The 18,207-nt window shown below is 39.6% G+C and overlaps 1 protein-coding gene across 4 annotated transcripts in view; it reads right to left on the minus strand.

Annotated features, from left to right (window-relative positions):
* Positions 1-18,207, minus strand: part of CSMD3 (CUB and Sushi multiple domains 3) — a 1,311,906-nt gene that overhangs the window by 140,828 nt on the left and 1,152,871 nt on the right. For all 4 annotated transcript variants that reach the window (XM_090040525.1, XM_090040524.1, XM_090040523.1 and 1 more), the window contains 5 exons: positions 17,816-17,885; positions 14,420-14,536; positions 9,020-9,229; positions 2,889-3,077; positions 1,012-1,189 (listed from right to left, as the gene is read on the minus strand). In XM_090040525.1, the coding sequence (XP_089896651.1) occupies positions 1,012-1,189; positions 2,889-3,077; positions 9,020-9,229; positions 14,420-14,536; positions 17,816-17,885 (764 nt within the window). The remainder of the gene's footprint in view (positions 1-1,011; positions 1,190-2,888; positions 3,078-9,019; positions 9,230-14,419; positions 14,537-17,815; positions 17,886-18,207) is intronic.

Below are 18,207 nucleotides of genomic sequence, written 5' to 3' on the forward strand. Positions count from 1 at the left end.
CAGATGTTTTTGGTGAAACTGACATTTTATGAAGCATTTTACTTTTGATGGAACTGTATTTTCAGTAAAATATGATTCTGCCAGTTTTGTTCTAAGATCTTGGATTTCATATGAAAGTGCCTAAGGGATACTCCAGTACCAGTAACCAGAAGATTATTTAGTGTATGTGTCCTTGTGTTGTGTTTCATATATTCAAGAGCACTAGGACCACATTCTGTTCAGTTCAGGAACTAGATTTACAGTTTAATGATTCAACTATAATTATCTCTTGATCAACTCTTACATATTACTAAAAACAAGGTTAAGAATACATTTTCCTTTTATGTGTTTAAAAAGCATCCAACCCCCCCACCTCCAAACTCAAAATTCTATGCGAAGCCAAAGAATCACTTCCTAAAATTATTCCTAATGTGACACTGGAACACATAATATTTGTACAGCTGAAATTGGCTGTTATCATATTCTATTTTGTTTTGGATTTTTTACCCTAAATATAGTAGTCTCCGATATCAGTCAATATTTGTATTCATTCTGTTTCCTTGACCAGAAGGCTGATTTCTTGATTTAGTGAGACCCTGGAGTTCTCATAAGGTTGGGTTGTAAAGCAACTGGCCACAAAATTTACTTTATGTGGAGATAGTTACTGGAATATTATTCAATATATACTATAAATAATAACACCCAATAGATAAATTATCAAACTACTAGGTCTGATCCTTCACCAGGGAAGCCAAAGAGTATTTTACCATTCATTTTAATGGGAACAAGATTCCCTGATTTTTTTAATCCATAAAATATATTTTATTATTGTTTAATTACTTTGTGAGGCAAAATATTATAAGTCAATATTACAATTACTCTAGTCTTGCAAATTATGCACTTATGGTCACCAGAAGGAACACAGACATTAAGCAGAAATCTGTGACAAATCAGTAAGGTATTATTTTTAATTTCTGCTTTGTTACATAGTGTCATATGTAGAATAAATCGATGATAAAAGTGCCTGCTTACCAGACAGTTATGAAATCGTATATTGGCTCTGTTTGAAGAACTGTGAAATTGATGTAGATTCCATTCCCAGGTGGAACTCTTACAAGCCAAAAGCAGTCTTGAAAGTTGGGATATTCATCAGGGTACCCGGGAGAGTATATGGTGCCATTCATTGCAGTTATGTTTCCACCACAGAGAGCTACAAAAGAAGCATTTTTTTTGTTTAACTTCAGAAGCATCAAATACCTTTGGTATTCTTTTTTACATAGTGAGTGCTGTTAAATCTGTACTTGCAAAACACCTTCAACATGCCTATACTTTAATTCGACTGTGAAAAATTAAAGTAGTAAAGCTGTAAACAGAACACAAAAAGTACTGAGCTTTTTAAAAAAGCATAAGGAGGCTCAATCCTGAATTCTACAGTCAAAAGCTACCAGTAATCCTGGTAATTATCAACTATTCTGACTAAAAATTTCAGGTTTGGGCTTTCGATCTATTTTGACAATAGACTAAAATCAGGCTTGTCTTGTACAGGAGTAGAAGGTAAAGGAGGACAGGACTATTGATTTTTTTTGTGACCCTAGGTAAAGCCAGACACAAACTGGTTTGACAGTACAGGAACTTCTTTCTCTATTACTCATAAGGCATCTGTGAGAGATGAAGGACAGGCAGAGTTAGCTTGGGCATGTGTGTGTATTCACAAACCACTTTCTCCACAAAAGAAGGATGGGTACAAAATAACCAATGTGCCATTGCTTGAAAAGTAGCTGTGTGTTCCTTAGGAGTAAACTTACAAAAGGCCTCCAGAGTAGGTGTGACTTGACATGGTGCAATATGGATGAAGGTGCACTTCTACACTGGATGTGAATATACTTGCTATGGCCTATACTTATCTCCTCTGGCTCTTTTGTATGTGAAGGTGTACAAAGTTATTAATTGAGTCTCTGTAGTCTTAGTGATTGACACATGGCATTTGCACTACTTTTAGACTTTCTGTGTCCACATAAAGATGCAAAGGCTTTGAGGCTATGCCTTTAACTATACAAAGGAGAAAAACAACAACTGTGATTTGTGAAAGGCTTTATCAGAACCATTTATTTTAGAAAAATCAGAATTCTAAAAAAATTAAAATTAGTTCAATTTCCACTTCAGGACAGGGAATAAAGTAATAAAACATTAGTGAAATCTGATTCAGGTTGTTTGCTTTAAGGATGGTAGAGCTCTTTGAGAAACCTTAATTTTAGAGTATTTTAAGACAAATATATTTAAGGAAATATAAAATTAAAAAATGTTCGCTCTGAGATTAGACAGACATAGAAAAATAAATGTTATTTCTATGCTTTGGAGAACAAAAAGTTATTCTCAATTAAAACAAAGGCAGGTAAAAATATCTGATTATCAACACACATCTTCAACAGAAATACCGTGGTAGGTGAAATGTAAGTTGAACTGCAAATATGTTGTTGGCCTGGAATACTTAAGTTTAACTATCCTGCTTTTCACAATTCAGAGTTTTTAGCTATAAATCAGAGCAGGAAGGGCTTTGATCCTGCATCATACACATCCAAGGCCTTTATCCCCAGTACAGGCTCTCTATCATTCCTTCTGATGAGCTTTCAAGGAAAGTGTTAATACTTGCATGTCATGTGTCAACTTCAAAATGAAAGATTTCTGAACACCTCTACAGAGAAAACATTTCTGTTCTAAAAATGCAGGCCTTCAAATTCAGCTGATAGTCAGTCTCCAATAACTGTCTCCAGAATCCATCATAAACAGGCCTTTTCAGGGCAGGTATTAGATACAAGAATAAATGTAAGAAAAAAAACATGGAGGTCTGATTTGGCCTAAAAGGGTTGGGATATATGGAGGGGGTGTACATACCTTTACTCAATACATACCTTCACACCTAGGGAGAGGGTGGTTCCAGTTACGACTGATTCCATGTAGACAAGTTAGTGCTGAATTTCCAATTAAGGTGTATCCAGGCAAGCATTCAAATGAAACAGTTTGTCCTACAGTAAAGTCATTCCCAATCACAAAACCATTTCGAAATGGCCGGGGGTCAGGACAACTTTGCAACTGGTAAGCTGAAAGAAATAATAATAATTTTAAAGAGTTCTAGACTGGGCTATCAGTTGTGATCCATATCTCAGTGGTTTAGGTTAGAAGCTTTAAAATGTGGAGAGAAAAAAAGGAAGCTTCACAATGTTCCATCTTTTCCCTCAAATACCATCAAATGAAGGAGAACCTTACAGGACCTTCATCCTAGTTTATTCTGAGGCAGGCATCAGAGGAACTTGACCCTGTTTCTCTCACATCCTAGGCAAGTAGTTGAAATATGCAGCTATGGAGTCTCTCTGTCTTGCTGATGAGGCCTTATAGCATGTATTTTTACCTTTAGGTATCTGCCCTTTAGCAGTACTTTCTATGAGAAATGCAATGGAAATCAAATGGAGATTTTAGCTTATCTTGTGGAAATGGGGAGCAATACTGCAGTAGAAACTCCATTTGATACCATTTAGAAACCCTGGATTCATATGGGAGGTATGTCCATTACTATACCTTTAGCAGGTTTCAGCATTCTCTCTCTCTTGCTGGCATGTACTAAAAAGCATAAATCTGGAAAGTGTCTGTTGGGGCACTGATAGAAACATCCTTTGTACTTTAGGAAGCACCAGGACTGACTTTTTTCTGGCTCTGGTTTAGGTGGAGAAGAAAATGGGCTTCTTGTGTCATCTCCTGATGAAACTATGCAAAGACAAATTAATACATCCAGGTAGCCCACTCTGTTGCTAGTAACTGCTGATCAATGAATTATGGATATAGAAAGGAAAAAAAAATCTACCACTAAACCTATTTATTTTAAATTTCTATTGATTTTTTTCTCAAAATAATTAAAAGTATAAAAGGTCCCAACATGCAGACAGAGAATCAAATATTTCATAGTTAAAATCTAGAACTTGGAAGCACCAGACTCTTTCACAAGTTCAAGTAAGTTTGTCCAAGAAAATTTTAAGAATATGTATGTGTGTTAGGTAATATGTTGATGACAACACACACACCACACACACACACATACTATATTATATGTAGTGTGCATATATATATGTGTGTGCGTGTGTGTGCATATAATATATAGTGTATGTATACACTTTGATGATAAAAGCACTGCGTGTGTGTGTGTGTGTGTGTGTGTGTGTATCTATCTGGCTGACCTGCTTCACCGGGCTTTAAACTAAGCCCACTGGGGGACGGGGTGACTACCGCCACTGCTGGCCCGCTAAGCAACCCTTGCAAAGCCAGCAGGCCAAGGCACTTAAGGGATCCCACCTCTGCCCGAGCCCTGGTACAATCTGTGGGCAAGGCAAGAGCCCTCATGGGGATACTTGCCTGCCTGTGCACAAATGCCAGGAGCTTGGGGAATAAGCAGGAGAAACTTGTCCTCCTGCTTAACACAAATAATTATGATGCCATAGGGATAATGGAGACCTGGTGGGACTCCACCCATGACTGAACCATGGGTATAGATGACTATATCTATATGTAGATAAAAGGGGTGGTGGTGTAGCTCTCTATGTTAAGGAAAGCTACACATCCATGCAAGCTGATCTTGGTGACCAGGGTGGACAACTAGAGACCCTCTGGGTTAAAATCTGTGGGGAACATGGCACAGGGGACACAATGGTGGGAGTCTACTACAGACCTCCCACTCAAAGTCAAGAGATTGACCAGGAGTTCACCTGGGAACTGGCTGAGGCCGCATGCTCCAGGACCATGATTGTCATGGGTGACTTCAACTACCCAGACATCTTGTGGGAGAATCACTCAGCAAAATCCGAGCGGTAGCAAACTTCCTATCGTGTGTGGATGACCTCTACCTGAGTCAAGAAGTCTACGGGCCAATGAGAGGTAAAGCACTGCTCTACCTGGTACTGGCAACTGGGGATGACCTACTTGGTGATGGAAGCTGGGATGACAGCAACCACGAGCTGATCACCTTCACCATCGGCTGCAAAGTTGGCAAGTCAGTCAGCAGCAGAGAAGTCCTTGACTTTAGGGAAGCTGACTTTGACAAGCTCAGGAGGCTTGTCACTGGGGCCCTTAGGGACCACAACCCCAGTGGGAGGGGAGTTCAGGAAGAGTGGTTGCTCCTCAAGGGAGCAATCCTCAATGCACGAGCTAATTCTATTCCATCTTGGAGGAAAGGCAGCAACAGGGCACAGCAGCCCCCCTGGCTCTCCAGGGATCTAACAGACCTCCTGAGGCTAAAAAGAAAGGCCTACAAAGGACAGAGGATAGGATTCACCTACAAGGAAGAATATTCTGCACTGGTCCAGTCCTGCAGGGAGTAAACCAGGAAAGCCAAGGCTGCAACTGAACTCCCAACTACCTTTGAGTATCAAGGACAATAAAGTCCTTTTTCAGATATGTGGGGAGCTGGAGGAAAAGCAATGGCAACATTGGACACCTGCTAAACCAGATGGGAGAACTGATAACTGACATCCAGGAAAAATCCAAGCTATTAAATGGGTACTTTGCATCAGTCTTTCATCAGTCCCATGGGATGCCTATGCCGACTATGGGACAGGGAATTCCACATGAAGGAGATCCCCTGCCCTCCATCAATGCTGACCTCATGAAGGAACAGCTTGAGAAGCTGGATACATTCAAGTCAGCTGGCCCTGACAATCTACACCCCAGGGTACTCAAGGATCTGGTGAGCATCATATCCCAGCCCCTGGCATGGATCTTTGAGAACTCCTGGGGCTCTGGTGAAGTGCCCGAAGACTGGAAGAAGTCCAATGTGGTGCCCATCTTCAGGAAAGGGAGGAAACTGGATCTGGCAAACTACAGGTCCATTAGCCTGACCTCTATCCCAGGGAAGGTCTTAGAAAAGTTTATTAAAGAGGTCATCCTTAATGGACTGGCCGATGCCAACATACTAAGGGATAGCCAGCATGAGTTTGTTGTGGGTAGGTCTTGCTTGATCAATCTCATTTCCTTTTACGACCAGGTGACCTATCACCTAGACAAGAGAGAAGAGATTGATGTCATACATCTTGACTTCAAAAAAGCCTTCAATCCGGTGTCCCATGATTACCTCTTGACAAAACGGCCAGCTGTGGCCTTGGGTCCACCATGATCTGATGGCTGGGAAACTGGCTCTGTGGTCAGACCCAAAGGGTGGTAATTGACAGAAGTCACTCATCATGGTGTCTTGTGACCAGTGGGGTCCCCCAAGACTCTGTCCGCGGACCCATATTGTTCAACATCTTCATTAATGTTGTGGACATTGGAGTCAGAAGCTGACTGGACAAGTTCACCAATGACACCAAACTTTGGGGTAAAGCATCCACACCAGAAGACAAGAAGGTGATCCAGGCTGATCTGGACAGGCTCAGCAAAGGGGCGGATGAGAACTTGATGGTGTTTAATGCTGAAAAATGCAAGGTTCTCCACCTTGGGAGGAAAAACCTGCAGCATCCTTATAGGCTCAGCAGTGCTACACTGGCTAACACAACAGAAGAAGGAGACGTGGGGGTCATCATTGACCACAAGATGAACATGAGCTTGCAATGCGATGCTGCGGCTAGTAAAGCAAGCAAAACGCTAGCTTTCATCCATAGATGCTTCTCAGGCAAATCCTGGGATGTCATTTGTCCCTTGTACTCAACCTTGGTGAGGCTGCAGCTAGAGTACTGCATCCATTTTTGGGTCCCACAATTCAAAAAGGATGTGGAGAAACTTGAGAGAGTTCAGAGAAGAGCCACGCGCATTGGCAGAGGTCAGATAAACAGACTATATGATGACAGGCTGAGAGCTATGGGGCTTTTTAGCCTGGAAAAGCGCAGGCTCAGGGGTGATCTGATGGGCACCTATAAGTTTATCAGGGGTGACCGCCAGTATCTGGGGGAGTGTTTGTTCACCAGAGTGCCCCAAGAGATGATGAGGTTGAATGGTCATAAACTACTACAAGACCGTTTCGGGCTGGATATAAGGAAGAATTTCTTTACTGTCTGAGCCTCCAAGGTCTGGAATAGTCTGCCATTGGAGGTGGTTCAAGCACCTACATTGAACACCTTCAAGAGTAAATTGGATGCTTATCTTTCTGGGATCCTATGACCCCAGCTGACTTCCTGCCCTTCAGGCAGGGGGCCGGACTTGATGATCTTCTCCAGTCCCTTCCAGCCCTAATGTCTATGGAATCTATGAAAATCTATTAAATCTATCTAGTCATTAATAATGTGTATACTTTGTTGACAAAAGTGCTGTATAGAATCTGGACAACTGGAAGACCTTAGTTTGAACCCATATTTGGTGAGAGTTGATCTTTCTCTAAAGTATTTAAAATATTAAAAGGAGCATTTTCCAGAATAGAATCATAGAAAGTTAGGGTTGGAAGGGACCCCCTGCTCAAGGCAGAATCATCCCCAACTAGATCATCTCAGCCAAAGCTTTATCTATTTGAGTTTTAGAAGCCTCCAAGAATGGAGCTTCCACTAACTCTCTGGGTAACCTGTTCCAGTGTTTTACTGCCCTCCTAGTGAGAACATTCTTCCTAATATGTAATCTAAACTTCCCTTGCTGCAATTTGAGACTGTTGCTCCTTGTTCTGTCACCACTGAGAACAGTCTAGCTCCAACTTCTCTTGAGCCCCACTTAGTAATACCCCCTAATACTTTATAGGTTTGCAATGGTCTCTCTTCCAACATGTACTGTATTGCTGCAGCTGTGGTATACAATACTAATCACAAAATATTTAGTTATTCCAAAGTACTGCATATCAGTAGACTTTAAAATGCTCTCTTTATATTAATTTATTCATATGGCACAAAACCTAAATTTTCAGAAAAAAGTTTTGTTTAAATAAGTGAACATCAGGGTGTCAAGTCATGTAATGATTTTTTATATATGCACCAATGTCTTCTAGTAAGGTATGCTCTCAGGTAGCTCCCATGATGTTATAGAATCTAAAGCTATTTACCTACAAATTTAACCCTTTTCCTTTTGAAAGCATGTATAGTATAACAACCTCACCACATCTTGAAATCCACACATGAAAATGGTAATTGTATTAAAAATTGGATCCTTTTTGCAAACAGTACAGACCTTATTCCTTGTAAATGGGTCTGTAGTCATGGAACTTAAGGCAATGATATATCACTAGTTCGTGAGGTTCACTTGTCTGAGAACTTTCCAAAGCTGGGCATTCTCACAAGTTGCTGCTTAAAGTAGATCTGGGCCCCTGGCATATGTTATACTTATGAGGTGATTAATGTGTTAATCATATCATAAACAGTAAGCTTGACACGTATTAAGGCAATTAATGACACAACAGAAGGAGAAAGGCTGAAAGGGCAGCATAGGAAGCACTGCATCAGAAACCAATACTTGGTACTGTGCTTTCCACAATGCCCTTTGAACATCCAGGCAGGTGGGAAACCCAGGATCTGGGACTTAGTCTTCCTACCCATGGGCTTCCCATCCTCCTGTAACACGATTTGGATCTGACAAATGTTATGCCAGATCCCAAAAAATCATGCCACGTGTTTTTGGGAATCTGAGATAAAATGTGTTGCATCCTGAACATGCAATTAAATTAATGTCTGTCAGGGGCCTAGATATTCACTGAATGCCATAATGTACTCTGTGCTCCAGAATGATGTCATGAGGCATTATGATACAAGACATTAAGCTGGGGCTCTTGTTTCTTTTAGATTATTAAATATTGTAAAAGTTATTTTGGAATAAGCAGACTTATTATTGCCAAAATACTGTCCAAATTCCAGCAGGTTTAACAGCATATATCATTCATGTTTTGTTCTAAATCAACATGTGCTGTGAATTGAGGAGCTTTTCCATCCCACCCTAGTACTGTCCTCATTACTTAACATATAACTTAGCAGTTTTGAACCATGGACAAAACTTTTTTCCAAAATACACCTTCATGTTTATCTTCTAACAAAGAAAAGAAAAAACATATATTAACAAACATCTTGTTTATGCATATGTGTATCAAATAACTCACCTTGATATATAATATGAAATCCTTGTTTGTTCTGTGAATAGTCACTGTGAAAATATAAGCTGGTTTCATGGGTTGTACTAAACAGAGGAGATGGTAGCTGAGGACCACTAAGTCTCCCAATAACAGTACTAGTCTCAGTAGATCCACTTCTTACTTCTAAGTAATCGTGTATTGTCTCAGTGGAAAAATTTACAAACTGCAAATGAACTCCTGGAAAATAATATTGGTAAACAAAAGCATGCAGTATCAATAAGATGAATATATTCAACTATGAAAACTGTATCCTGATAACAAGAAGTAATGGTCATCTGGAATGTCGATATCAGACATATGGTAATAGTGGAACGAGATTCTTAACTTAAAACCATCAATTCTGAATATAATCTTGGCTACTCTGAATAAAACCTTCTTTCCTTTTCTCTAGTGGTGCTCAATCTTTTGGCTCCGTGGGACAGATAAGTGGCAGGAGGCTGGTGTGGAGGCCTAATCAGTCCTCTGCTCCCTGACTAGGTTTTATGCTGCCCTAATTGGCCCCATGCTCTCAATCTAGCCTGCAGTGCCCTGCTGGCACTCCAGATCCAGGGAAGCAGCAATTAGTTGCCACAGATCCCATTCCGTCAAATGTCTAGACCTTTAGGGAGCCCCATGGGCCAGATAATATAGCTCTGTGAGCCAAATCTGGCCAATGAACTGGGGGTTGATCACCACTGCCTTTGTCTAATATGAAGAAAAGATAAAGATTGTTGCTATTGCAGGTGTTATCAATTCAAAGGGATGAAATAAAACCCTGAATCTGTGATTGTTTTTGGTATATTCTGACAAAGAAAAAAGGACTTTTAGCCCCAAAGTCAAATTTTACAATTGGTAATTACATTTGCCTACTTAGAATCTCCTTTTAGATTCAGTTAGATAGAGCTTACTTTGATTCCTTTGAAAAGAAAAAGAAACCATAAACGTAGTACTTGGCTGAAAGCTCTTCAAGGAAATCATAGGTTACTGGATGAAGTGGAATTTCAATGGGAAACATTATTATTATTTATCTATTATTAAGTCGACAGCAATCAAATGCACCTAAAAACAGGTGCATTTCAGTGGTAGATGAAGTTATATCTAAGTATAATATAATGCAGAGTGTTTTGAATTTTTGTTTCTTAGAGAGCATTAAATCAATTTAATGAAATGAATGAATAATGCATCCATAACTTACTTGGGCTTAAAAAAAACCAAAAAGAAAACAAAATAATCTAATATTATGGGATGCATTTACCAGCGTCTCAACCTAATAATTAAATATGCAGTTCCTCACAAACTGTGCTATATGATGCTGTTGTAAACAGAGAGAGACTTTTGACTGATTCAAGGATGAACAACAGGAAGCTTATTATATAAGTGGTAGCTAATCTATCTGATCCAGATGATTTGTTACAATTATTAGAGGATAGTAGGGGGAGAAGTTGCTCATCCAATTAGTGGAAGGAGGGCTCTTTAAACATTTTCTTTTTTTATAGTGTTCTCAATAAGGTAAAATTAAACAGGTTTTTTTTTTCTGTCTCAAGTGATCTAGCACAAGTATAGAATGATAATGCAGTGCTTCAGTTACAAAGATGATTGAACCCCATCAGTTGTTCTGGCAAAGACAATCACTATGATTTAAAATACGTAATGCCAATGTAATTATTCAAATGCCATAAATGTTTTTATAACTATCTACACCTTGATATCTAAAGGGTAGTTTGTCACTACATCTCAGAGATTTGTTGTTGGATAACATAAGCACCTTGTGAATGGTTTGCTAAATCATATAACATTTTATTTTCTACTGAAAAAAAAACTTTAGCATATTATTTAATTACAGATACAATTACTCTTTTATACAGAGAAAGTACAACACCATTATATGCCTGTTCTTTCCTCCTTTGGTTTTGCAGTCTCCCAATTTAACTTTTACATGGTCAGAGGGAAAGTAAGCAAATGGAGAATAACTCTTTAGCCTCTCAGGTGATGAGAAAGTGGAAGGAAGAAGGGGCAGATGGATTCTGGTCCCTGCTGCTAGATTAATTTTTTATTTTTAACCATTGTCTCTCTAATGTAAAAATGCATATAGAAGTCCAGAAATAGCAATTAGAACTGCACTTTGTGCTGAATTTGAGGTTATCTGTGTCAAATTAGTTGTGTTCTGCAAATACCTAACAGGTGGGGATATAGGTAGCATTTAGATCTCTCTTGGCTCTGATCAAAACTTTAGTATTGCTTAGATGGGAGTTAGCATAGAAGTGCTTGATCTGCATTGCTTCTAAGCACCGAGATACATTTGCAGGCTAATCACAAGTATATAATTGTTTTGCAATTGCTGAGTATAGTTGATTTGAATATTTTTTTCTGACTTGGGCTTCTAAATTCTGCCTAAAGGTTGTTTGAGAATGATTTGGATCTTGTCCTAAATTTTCTGAGGATTAGGTCCACACTAGGCATGCTCTAGACAGCAGCCAAGAAGGATTTTCTCTGACATGCAGTTCTGGGATCAGTCTCTGTATGCAAACTGAGAACAGGAAACATTTCTCTCCTGCACTCTCAATGATACCACAACCTCTGCAGGAGGTAGAATATCACTGATTTGGATAAAAAAAGGAACAGGAACCAGATCTGTGAAGGCTAGTGGGGAGAAATGGAGATTGTGACTAATTGGGCATAGTGATGGGGTCTCTAAAATGGGGAGAAAAGAGTCAGTAGATGAGTAAGAAACTAAGATCTCATGATGAGTTGTTAGGAAGACTGAAGATTGAGAACCTGTACTGAATTAGGAACAGGTGAGGAAGGAGGGAAACGGTTCTGAGAAGGTGGGTATAGGATAGCTGGGACTAGCTGGTAGAGACCAGAACAAGAATGTAGGCAGAAGAACGGAGAAGCTAGGCACAGAACTGGAGGGGCCCGGGGCTGTGTACATGTGCTCAAGTGATCTGAGAGAATTCTTCTGGGTTTGCTCTTTTGATAGAAAAAAAACTTACTTGGAGATGCCTGAACAGACATTTGAATACTATGTCCCTGAAGAGCAAAGAGCTTGATGTGCTGATGGTGCACAATCAGGGGGTCCCTGTGAACACATTTTAGTGTGCTCTTCAGGCTCCCAGTCAGCCTGGTGACAAACAGAAGCAGTATACAGGGTAGTCCTGACTGGTTGACCCAGATTGTCTCACAGGTTTTGTCTTCCTGTAGCATAATGTGGGGATTGCAAAGAAGTCATGTTCTGCTTTCTGTTTTGCCGAAGCAGCAGAATCCAGTGAGCAACACACTGTCTCCATGCGGAGAAAAGGGAGAAGCAAGGCACCCTGGAATGATGGAGGACTAGGCGATGGGTTTGCTCAGAAGAGAACATGTACAGACATTGAATCTTCCAGGAGAGCCTCTCCTCAAAGTGATTTAACCCTGGTTATCCCCAGGCTATTTCACTGCGGGAGAAAAATCCTGAAGACCAGTATACACCTGGTTTCTCCTGGGAGAAAAGTTACTGTCCCAGTGGAAACTGAATATCTGTACATGGCCTAGGACTGCTAGAAATGAGTATCAGGGACACAAGCACTGGAGGCAGGTTTGCTTGGAGGGCAATCTTAGGGAGAGGACCCAGGGTCTTGGACTGCTTGGTCAAGGAGACTGGGAGTGTCATATGTACATTGTTTTCCCTTCATAGACTTCTTACTTACTTAGTAAACAAGGTGATGAATCAGGGAATTGACATCAAGATTATGTCATTTCTACAGCACCCTTAGATTCATTTACTGTGGATGAGGCAGGTGATCACAAAAGGGAAAAGGAACGTTTAAAGCAGCTAAATGCTGACCTGAAGAATATGGTTGTTTCCATGATGCTGCCACAGAAAATCTGTGTGAGATGGTGATAGGCAAATTACTTAACCAGTAACCATTCATTCCCTGTGTGTTCCTATTCTCTTAATGCCTGCCTGATCTGAGATGAGGAACTTTGATGTACAGATTCTAAGCACACACAGCTGCAAATGAACTTTGCACTGAGAACTGTGTTTTGAATGCTTAAAGTGCTATATAATGAAAAGTACTCTGAAAAATCAGGACACCCAAAAGTAACCTTAATTTTTGTGCCACATTTCCTCATCTGTAAAGCATCAATGGTGTGAATCAAATGACTGAGAGGGTCATGTGGTTCACAGAAAAAAAAGTCTACAAGTTAAAATATTTTATTCTGGTATTTCTATTAGAAGGTTACATTTGCCAGTAGACCACTGATGTCTCCTGTTCAGATTACATTCCACCAGGTTAAAGATGCCTAAATATATGTATGGTGAGTTTTTTGGTTTGTTTGTTTTTTTAATCTGAGCTGATCAACAAGCTCCATTTGGAAATTTCCTACCCTTCCTTTATGTTTAAGAGTAATTTCTAAAGTGACATATTTATTTATGCAAGAAGCATGGATTTCTTAGGAAGATATCTTCTATTGGACCGAGTAGTGTAGTTGGGACAGAATTAGACAAGCTTTTGAATGCAAGACATTCTTGCTCAGGTATCAAACCTCTCCTGAAGAAATCCTTGCCTCTTGCAAAGTTTCTAGATCATCATGACTACAAAATCACACATACACTACCACATTTATTTATAAATTCATCCATATGAGATTGAATGGGATATTTCAATAAAAACTGGTAAACCACTGAGATCATTACCCAGAAATATTTCTTTAAATACAATCCAAATTGAGGTGTCCCCTCCACCCCCCAAATTACTTAGTTTTAAACACTACAAGGTGTTTGGGAAGAAAGAAGGCCAGGGAAAGGAGGGAAGGAAACACCCTGCTCTGATTAATTACCTACTGGGCAAATAATCACTTTAAACTCACTTTTACATAGGCTTTTTCACCCTTAAGAATACACATAGCCAAACAAACACAACACAAAATATGTTGGCTTTGCAGTTAAGACAAATGCAGAAAAGGTGCTGGAAAATGTAGTTTTAACATTTTTGACATTTGTTTTTATTTCTTATGTTTCTTCTTGTTACATTCTATGGTTACATATACTAATATAATTTCTCTCTGTGGGATATGCTCTGAAATAAGGCAACATACATGCTCTAAAAATAAAATGCTGATAATGATGGGCTAAGCTTTCAAAATAGTCAATTTTAGTTTTGTGTTAAAAAAACACGTACAAGCAAATGAGTAGCTGGAGCTATAGTGATTTTATTATTTTCTGTATGCATACATGAAAACAATAGCTTTTCTCTAAATTAAAATCTCTCTTTTATGACATGGACTATCCCTAAAACATTTTAAATCAATTGGCCAATACAAATATTTAAAATATTATAAAGATTTTTTTCACCATTCTAGAAGCATAACAACAAGCAACAGGATAATCCTTGAAAGGATACATACCAAAGCCAATAGGCAGCTTGATTGTCCATGTACAATCTAAACTGCTGGGGTAGTTGCCAGGAAACCCAGGGCTAAGGATCACTCCACTGAAGTCTAACATACCACCACCACATTGTGCTGCAGAACGACAGAGATTCTTGTTGAGTAAAGTTAGATAATTGATCAATTCAAGCCTTCACATCTCAAACTTAACTGTACTTAATTTTAAAATGATTAATTTTATATTTGAAACATATGTACAATTCATTATCTCATCTTAACATTACATTTGTGTAACAATCTTCTACAAACAGGCATTGTAAAAGTGATACTGATTAACCAGGTTTGAGGTTAGGAGAATATGAGATATGTGTAGATGTGCAGGTCAAAATGTGCCTTCACTCCATGTGTCTGACCCATTTTTTGAGCAGACAAGTGCTGCAATTCAACACTCAGTCATACTGGCACAATTCCTAGTGAACTTGTGCAAGTGTATCTGAAGCTGAATGTATTGAAAAATACAAGCATCTTACTCTCTGAACTCTTCAGAAAGCATTTTTAAATACAGTATTTCAGTACCCAGTCTCATAAAAAATGAAGCAGCTACAATACACAGAGTGAAGAAAAGGTAAAATATGCACACACACACACACACACACACACACACACACACACACACACACACACACACACACACACACATGTCCATAACTTCAAAGAAACCAATTCCTTAGGGCTTGATGTCTGAGTAACTTAGTGATTTTAATATTTATTTACTTTGCAGTGCTAGATTTAAAAAGTAAATGTATGTTAAGAAACTGAGATGACAGATAGGTTGAATACAACTTGAAGCCAGCTTCAATTTTTACCTGTTAGCCTTAGCTATATGCCTTTAAAGTATTTTTAAACCACTGTTTACATGCTAAAAAAAACCTCTGCAAAATATTAAAATTTTAGGTTGAGAGTAAGGGTTTTTCTTCAGCATTTACTCCCTAAAGTAGTATGAACAGAATCTCCAACTGTATGCATAGTTATGAGTATTATCTTTTCATTCATATCAAGAGAACTGATGTTGAAGAAGATAGAGGAAACTAGAGGCATGATCTTGAGAAATGTTAAACAATTTTTGAATGTTATTAAGCACCCATAATTGGTGGACCCTAGCACCTGAAAGGAAGTGCTTACTACCTGGCAGAATTAGGCTGTCTATCACTTAGGTCAAGAGTCTCTTTGGCTCAAAACAGTGCAAGTAGTACATATTGCATGCAAACTTAAAATGTGATGTGCAGCAATCTTCTTTGTGCAATAGCAAGATGACAAGAAAAATGTGTGGGTAGGGAGCCTAAAGGATTTTTATTTTTAACAGATACAACAGGATGGAGTACTGTAGTTCTAAGAATTGTTTTTCATACATATTTTTGTATAGAAGTGTGTTGGCACAGCAGTTAAGATGTCTTGATATAGCTCCAGAAGCATGTATTCAAGCTTTGCTCTAGATTCATTCTCAAGACTGCTCTCCACTCAACTCAGATGTAAATGACTGGTCTTTTGCACTGGCAGTCAGAGGCAGCTAGAAATAAACACTGACCATATAGCTGACTACTGTGGTATTGGCCACATAAGCTGGTATGGCTTAATCGGGCTAGCTAAAGGTGTCATCTGGGTTCACAAGGACACTGACTGATATATTTTAATGCAGATAAAATGCTTCCTTTGGTATTTTGGCAAGCTGCTAATGCAGCTGTCAGCACTACATAACTGGCCATCTCTGCACCTCAACCTTTGAAATAATGTAACAGGGAAGCCTTGCCCTGTTACTCAGACAAATAAGCAAAACTTAGGAGGTTCTTTTAAGTCCCAAGAGATAGACCTGTAGATAGTAATGCCACCAGGGAAAAGCCCCTGGAGGCAAGCAGCCATAGGGAAAAAGGAGACAAACTATCGGCAATGACCAACAGCCCTGTCACACATGTAGTGAAAACAAGCAGAGCTAAAAGGACTAATGAGGGACCACTGTGCTCACACCAAGTGATTGGACCAGCTGGCTAGAAAGAGAGAGACTTACAGGTATAAGAAACTCATCCATAAACCAGCAAGCTCACTTTAGCCCTGGCTGGGGAAGGATAGCAAGCTCCCAGGCAGAATGCTGTAAGATGGGAGTCACGGTAAGGGGAGCCCAGGCATGCAAAGGGAAAGAAACCTCTTTTTTGTGCTCTCCATTTGCCCAGAGTGGGAATGATTTCAGCTCAAGTTACACTGAGTACCTGGAGAGGCTGTACATTTTTGTTGTGATGGGGATATCAACCATCAAGAAGACTGAAAGTGGCTGTGAGGGGAGGCTAGGAGGTTGCATCACTGGTGCCTTAACGTACCCTGTGAGGCTTTAACCCCCAGCAACAGTGGAAACCTAGTGGGGGGAAAGCATTTCTGCAGGTTTAGGAGAACCCAGGAGGAATGTGTATAGCCCCTCCATAGCCCGAAGTCCAGAATGTGAGAAGTTTAGTCCAGTGAGAGCAATATGGACCAAAGTGGGGGCTTAGCACCCCAGCCAAGGCCAGAATAAGGGACCCAAGATAAAGGCAGCAGAAATAGCAAAGACGCCAAAATCCACAGGGTTAATGCCTAGATAGGTGTGACCTATTGAACCTGGTGGCTCTAAGAAGGGGTTATGACTGATTGACACCCATGAAGTCTGGATGCAGCTATGTGGGGAGCCTGGAGGCCACAGATATAGCCCTGAGGTGAATTAGCACCAGCTAGGCTGTAGCTGGGCTGACTGAGATGGCTGAAATTCTTCCATTCCAGTCAAGTAAGCCCAGATCAAGACAGCCCAAGGAAAAAACACCACTCCAGAGCTCTAAGCACTTCTCTCAGGACAATTTATTTTATCCAGATGTGGCAGGTGAGACAGTGGGCAGTGGTACAGAGCAGCTGGGGTCAGACAGGCCCTTAGGAGCACTGTTACTGATGCTGAGGTTAGGCTTGTCCCAGGCGCTTCTTAAGCAAAGAAGATTTGATGTTAGAATCAGAAAAACTGAGAACTGCAATTATTTTTTATTTAATTTGGTTCTGTAGGACATATTACCTAAACAAATAATATATGCTTAGTCCATCTGAAGAAGTTCCGTTTCTAGAAGACTTGATTCTTCTTCTCATCTCTCTTCCATGATATAGGGGATTCTGCTTGGCACATATTTCTGCCTTTCCTCTACCAGTTTGATTATTCTGGGAAACCTTCACAAAATAGGGCCTGTTTGCTAGGTAGTCTTATAGACTCGAGGCTAGTCTGAATTCTTTGGGACATTTTTTTCCACAAACAAACCCTTTGATTCAGGATGAGAACACTTCATCTCTAACCTCTTGCACAGCTTTCATTCTAGCAACATGAAAAATAATTATAACATCCAATAGACATACCCAAACATATGGGAATGGGGTAATTCCATCTTCTCACTGGTCCAGGCATACAGGTGATATGTGAATGTCCCTATGATTATAAACATTTATTAATACATGTAACAAATACACATAATCACCTCCATTTTACTGCTGTAACAAAAAACAAGATATAATCTCTGACATCTTCTATATGAAAATTTAATTGTATTGTAAATTTAATTTGTACCTTCCCCTTCAGTAGGATTGGGTGGATAATGTAACCCTTACTTATGTGACTATGAGCCAGTTTAGAGAATTGTACTCATGGTCTGTAGGGATAGATAGATAGATAAAAATACATCACTTATCTCTCTCTCGCTCTCTCTCAGGGGGTTAAATAGGTCATAAGAAGAAAATTAAAAAGAAAAAAA

The sequence above is a fragment of the Crocodylus siamensis genome, chromosome 3, assembly GCF_052110815.1.
Source record: "Crocodylus siamensis isolate JL-2025a chromosome 3, ASM5211081v1, whole genome shotgun sequence".
Lineage (NCBI taxonomy): Eukaryota > Metazoa > Chordata > Crocodylia > Crocodylidae > Crocodylus > Crocodylus siamensis.